This window comes from Palaemon carinicauda, unplaced genomic scaffold (assembly GCF_036898095.1).
Source record: "Palaemon carinicauda isolate YSFRI2023 unplaced genomic scaffold, ASM3689809v2 scaffold846, whole genome shotgun sequence".
Lineage (NCBI taxonomy): Eukaryota > Metazoa > Arthropoda > Malacostraca > Decapoda > Palaemonidae > Palaemon > Palaemon carinicauda.
The window spans coordinates 10,498-17,500 of NW_027172145.1; the positions used below are offsets into that span (position 1 = coordinate 10,498).

Sequence of the window (7,003 nt, forward strand, 5' to 3'; positions counted from 1 at the left end):
ACGAAGGGGGTATTTTGCATGGGGTATTTTTAAAAATTAATAACGTAGATTATCCTGGCTTTATTTTGTTGTGTTATTTGCTTTTTATCTAGATGAATTTGCCTATCTTAAAGCATAAAAAATCAAGACAAATATATGAATCATCCCGTGTGTTTATGAATATAGCAATATTCCAACAATGTGAAAATCATACGGGTTGAATAGCCATAAATGCATGAACTTTCGAAAAATCTATATATATGTACTGTATATATATATATATATAAGTTTATGAATATATATATACTATATATATATATATCTATATATATATATATATATATATATATATAAGTTTATGAATATATGTATATATTCATAAATCTATATACTGTATATATACATAAATCTATATAGTATATATATATATATATATATATATATATATATATATATATATATATATATATATATATATATATATATTTATATATATTTATATATATATATATATATATATATATATATATATATATATTATATATATATATATATATATATATATATATATATCCCTCACAATAGTAATATCCTTCTATATTATTGCTTATTATTATTATCGATATCCTCGAGATTATCTCCATTGATTTTGAATCTTCGATTATGAAAGTTCTCCACGAGCAGTGCCAGGGTCGCAATTACATATCCGAAGAGAAGCACGAAGAAGGCTGCCTGTAAAATAAAAAAAAAAAAGTAATTCAAAATGTAATTATTTGTAACGAAAAACTGTAATCTGATGATTGATGTGTTTATTACATATTGTCTAATGACTGAAAGACATTTTATGGGTTTTTGTTATATGCTTTGTTATGGAATTGTTACATAAAGGTATTATATAGATAATGATATAAGATATTTTAAACTTTTTTATATTATGCTCTTGCCATTACAACTAATTATACGTAGATGGGAGTTTACAATATGCAATCTATGTATAGTAATATACAGATACTAGTATACACGACCCGTCAAAAACGACAGGTAGTTATTTAGATATGCACACACATGCACCACCCCTCTCACCAGGGCATGATTAGTCCCTCTCCTCCCAACCCGAGGAATGCTAAGGCCTCAGACATTTCATTTCATGTCTTGGGGTTTGGCCAGTTTTCATCACCATGCTGACAAGTGCGGATTGGTGAGGGTGGGAGATTTTGGTCTGATCGCTCAGCAAACCAACCTAGTATAGCTTTGCTAATCATTGCGATGCCTAAACCTTTTCACCACGTCAAGGTATCTCCACTCAGAAGGGGATTATATATATATATATATATATATATATATATATATATATATATATATATATATACATATATATATATATATATATATATATATATATATATAAATATATATATATATATATATATATTTATTTATTTATTTTAAATAAGCCATATATATGAATACATTAAAGTCTGGATTCTCTTAACGGCCTCAGTATCAGAGCCCCGGGCGAAATCACTCAAAAGACCAGGGTTCGAAACCCGGCCGGTAAGATACTATAGTCTTTGAATGATTTCGCCTGGGGCTCTGATCCCGAGGTCGTTAAGAGAATCCAGACTTTAATGTATTAATATATATGGCTTATTTGAATTTGAAAAACACGTTTAAATGTGCAAATTTTATCATATATATATATATATATATATATATATATATATATATATATATATATATATATATATATATATATAGATAGATAGATAGATAGATAGATAGATAGATAGATAGATAGAGTATTTATAGTCAGACATTTGCTCTTTTTTATATAGAAGAGATTTATTAAATTTGACATTGCTAGTAGATTCATCTGCTTTCTAAAAAATTCCAAAACAATCCTCAACAATTAAACGAGGTCAATGTCTACCTAACCTGAAGGTGTTGTAAGGTGATAGCTAGCTGCTTGTCTCCCTCTTCGTTACTAGAAGTCATCATTGAAACCTTCTTCGCTTCTTTCGCGGCCCATTTGATGATCAAGCCAGCTTCCACCATCCTTGCTAACCTGAAGGTGTGGGATAAAAATATTGTTTCGAAGATTATAAAGTTTGATTTTTTATTTATTTATTGGTTTTTCGTTTTTATTTGGATTTGTTTTATGGTTGGACTAGAAGGCTTGGAATCTAAGTTTTCACTATATATATATATATATATATATATATATATATATATATATATATATATATATATATATATATATATACACATATGTATATATATATGCTGTGTACATATTTTTATTTATATATACTGTATACTATATATATATATATACATATATATATATATGTGTGTGTGTATATATATATATATATATATATATATATATATATATATATATATATATATATATATATATATCCATATAAGATTCTTTTATGTTCACGTGATTATTTATATGACAATTAATCTTGTTTTGGTTAAGTATCTTCAAACCCTGTGCAAAATAACGTTAAGATATTCCGATACGGTTATTCAAAATACACAGTGAACATAAGTCATTATGTGAAAACCACTAAAAGAACACCTACAACCGATCAAACAACTTCTTGAATGGAGAGCCACTCTTGCAAGCGATGCCGTATCCTTGCGGGTAGAAGTTCTGCCTGGCGAAGTGGAATTTCCTTCTGCCCCTCTTCCGGGCGAAGATTTCCGAAGCGAGCCTTGGGCAGACGAAGACGAACTTCCCTTGCATAACCTGAGGGAGTTGGAAAGAGGAAACTAATGATTTGTATAATTTTAATAATTTTACTATTACTAGCTAAGCTACAACCCTAGTTTGAAAAGCAAGATGCCATAAGCCCAAGGACTCCAACCGGAAAAAATAGCTCAGTTAGGAGAGGATATAAGGAAATAAATAAATGATGAGAAAAAATTAATAATAAGTCATTCTAAAATCGGTAACATTGTTGAGACAGATATGTCATATATAAACTATAAAAAGACTCATGTCAGCTTGTTCAACATGAAAACATTTGCTGCAATTTTGAATTTTTGAAGATCTACTGATTCAACTACCCGATTAGGAAGATCATTCCACAACTTCGTCACGGCTAGAATAAAACTTCTAGAATACTGTGTAGTATTGAGCCTCATGATGGAGAAGGCCTGACTACTAGAATTAACAGCATGTCTAGTATTACGAACAGGATTGAACTGTCCGGGAATATCTGAATGTAAAGAAGGGTCACAATTATAAAATTCTTATGCAACATGCCAGAGATTAATATCTACATCAGGAATAAGATTATTTATGTATGTTTTACAGTATGTATTGTGTAATGGGTGAGACTAACATTTACTCAGTGTTCTTGCTTAATCGGTTTATGGGCAATCCTTCTCTTCTTGGTATTCATGCATTGCCTAATTAAAATTCAGTCGCACCCAAGATCCTGTATGCATGCGGTTTCTTATCTTCAGTCATGCAATTGCTCCTTGAAGTTTCTGTTTTAGTTATTTAACAAACACTCCATTTACTCATTTCCCAGCTTGCTATTTTTATTAATTTTTTAATTATTACGAACACATATTCCCCTCTGTCACCGTGATCCCAACATTCAGTATTATATGGTAATCAAGAATAAAGGGAGAGAGAAGGATGGAAAGATGTGAAAATTTAGGGGATGATGAGAAAAAGAGGGACATTAAAAATGTTCTACTGAGAAGTAAATATGAAGAAATGGATATGATTAAAAAAGGCAAATAAAGTATTAAATCGATGGAACAATTTTGTTGATAGTTTCTTGAGTGAAGAATTTAACAGGGACCGATGAGTGATGCAAGACTTGAAACGACCAATATAAGACGGAAAATGGTTGTGGAAGCTACTGTTGACGATGAGAGATAGGTTATAAGATGTTGAAGTGTAAATATATAAGCATATATATATATATATATATATATATATATATATATATATATATATATATATATATATGTATATATATATATATATATATATATTATATAAAATTGTCCAGATGAAATATTCTTGTAGCATGTGTGATAGAAGAATTAATAAGTTGAGAAATATAGAGACACATTAAAGAAATGTTCAAGAGTTTAATATTGGTGGTCTGGTCATGTGAGCAGAATGGACGACTTCAAGTTATGGTGAAGTGGGTGTATATGTCGCAAATGTGACGAATTCAGAGAGGAAGGATTGTTTGGAAGTCTCGAAAGACGTTATGTTTGTTTACAGTTTAAGATGGATTCTTGCTCGTGATGGAGCAGCTCGTAAATACGTATAGTGAAGGAAGGTCCCTAATATCCAGGGTTGAATGATACAGTTTGTTAGGGGGTTCGAGTTGATGCTGATGAGCCTACTGTGTAGATGTTTGAAGCGAGTAATATAGAGATTTTATTGTTGGGGTTTATCCATTAATTGACCGCTTTAAGTATTTGTCTAGAGCCAACTCTCTCTCTCTCTCTCTCTCTCTCTCTCTCTCTCTCTCTCTCTCTCTCTCTCTCTCTCTCTCTCTCTCTAACCTTATCAAACCCTTGTTCAGGTAAATCAACGAAGCTCTTTGCCCTGTCGTCGTGGTTGAACAACTTCCAGACATCTTTGTAAATGCCTTCAGTCGCATCCTGTAAAGAGAAATCGGTCATAGAATACTATTGTTTGCTTTAATAATGACTAAACCTCCCTCTCTCTCTCTCTCTCTCTCTCTCTCTCTCTCTCTCTCTCTCTCTCTCTCTCTCTCTCTCTCTCTCTCTCTCTCTCTCTCTGTCTATATATATATATATGTATATGTATATATGTGTATATATATATGTACTGTATATATATATATATATATATATACTGTATATATGTGTGTGTGTATGTATGTATACATACACATTATTATTATTATTATTGTTATTATTATTATTAAATGCTAAGCTACAACCCTAGTCGGAAAAGCAGGATGCTATAAGCCCAGGGGCCCCAACAGGGAAAATAGCCCAGCGAGGAAATGAAACAAGGAAAAATAAAACATTTCAAGAACAGTAACGACATTAAAATAAATATTTCTTATATAAAGTATAAAAACTTTATCAAAACAAGAAGATAAATTAAATAGAATAGTGTGCCACAGTGTACTCTCAAGCAAGAGAACTCTAACCCAAGACAGTGGAAGACCATGGTACAGAGGCTATGGCAATACCCAAGATTAGAGTACAATAGTTTGATTTTGGAGGGTCCATCTCTTAGATGAGCTGCTCGCCATAGCTAAAGAGTCTATTCTGCCCTTACCAAGAGGAAAGAAGCCACTGAACTATTACAGTGCAAAATAGAGTAACTAGACCCTTCTTCCAAAGCTCAATGCAGACTGTAAAGGAAAATGGTCTCTGTGTCCCAGTACCGTAAGGTCATAGTTGCTTTATACGTCGTGTCGAATACCCAATGCGAACCGTAAAGGAAAACCATAACTATATACTTATACATTAAAGGTTACAATCTGCTTATGCTATCATGCATCCAAGCACTGACGCAACCGGACGTTTCTTCATGAAACTTATCAGCTGTATAGCAACGTTTTTGTCACTGTAACTATTGTCTTGAAGAATTAATAAATTGTTAGGCCTGAGTTCAAATGATTTATGTTTGGCAAAACTTTCACCGAATTATGAATTTACGATTGCATTCTAATTCCTAATTAAGATATACAATCGCCATCTTCTCGCTCTCCTCCGGATCGCGTGCGTGCTCAAGGCTCGTAAATCATCGCCAATTTATTTTATTATTATTGAAGGCTGAAAGTGAAAAACGTAAGTTGGCCTGTGACATTTCGACCTTCAGGGAAACTTTAGAAAGAGGTCTACTAATAATCCCTTGCCACTGTTCTCATATTGGAAAACATTTTCGGTTCTGTAAAATGATATATATTTTCAATATTTTGAATTCATAGAAGATGATTTAAGTAGAAATATTGATATGCATTAATTATGTATATGTTGTATACATATATATATATATATATATATATATATATATATATATATATATATATATATGAATATATATATATATATACATATATATATATATATATATATATATATATTTATATTTATATATATACATATACATATATACATGCATATATACATATATGTATATATATGTATATATGCATATATATATATATATATATATATATATATATATATATATATATATATATATATATATATATATATATATGCAGGTTCATCCTTACCAAGATTCTTGGACATGATGTGTCCTACTATGCGAGCGGCATTTTTAGATTTATTTCAGAAGTAGGTCTTCTGAAAACTATTCAACTTTTATGATGATATCTTAACTTTTATGGTTTTAATTGAATATTCTTTTATTTTTTATATAAAATAAATGAAATCGGCGTTAATGACCTTAGATGTCAGGATGCCAGAAAACTTTAAATCAATCAATCACTAAAGTTAGACTAAAACTTGTAGTTTTCCCTTGAAGAGGATCACAATGCAATATAGAAAAAGGTATAGAAGCTGTAGTTGTGTGCAAATCCTGATTTACCTTGAACAAGAACTCTAGGCTGGAATCTTTAACAGTCCCGAGAGTGAATCCTTCAGCAACTGCTTTAGGAAGGTCATTTAAGGAGTCCACCGGCTTTTCGTAGGTTGGAATGGCTAGCACGGCAGTTAGTGTTCCAGAGTACATGGCTGGAAGAAATGAATACAAAAGTCAATATAAGCCCCTGGGCTTATAGCATCTTGCTTATCCAACTAGGGTTATAGCCTAGCTAGTAATAATAATAATAATAATAAAAATAATAATAATAATAATAATAGAGTAACAACAACAAGTCCACATCAGAAACACTTTGGTATAAGTAGTGATATACCAAAATTGTCCTAACCTTCAAAACTTTAACTATAATTAGAGAGAAATTATTTGTTCATGACAGTGATGAACATGATCAAGATAGAATTTTGATTTTCTATTCATCGTCGTTAGTGG

The 7,003-nt window shown here is 30.7% G+C and overlaps 1 protein-coding gene across 1 annotated transcript in view; it reads right to left on the bottom strand.

Annotated features, from left to right (window-relative positions):
* Positions 1–579: 579 nt before the first annotated feature.
* LOC137637558 (glutamate receptor ionotropic, delta-1-like) overlaps positions 580–7,003 on the bottom strand; it is a 13,347-nt gene continuing 6,923 nt past the window's right edge. Inside the window, exons 7-11 of the mRNA XM_068369714.1 lie at positions 6,560–6,705; positions 4,528–4,626; positions 2,571–2,737; positions 1,915–2,044; positions 580–711 (exon numbers count right to left, since the gene is read on the bottom strand). Of these exons, the coding sequence (XP_068225815.1) occupies positions 580–711; positions 1,915–2,044; positions 2,571–2,737; positions 4,528–4,626; positions 6,560–6,705 (674 nt within the window). The remainder of the gene's footprint in view (positions 712–1,914; positions 2,045–2,570; positions 2,738–4,527; positions 4,627–6,559; positions 6,706–7,003) is intronic.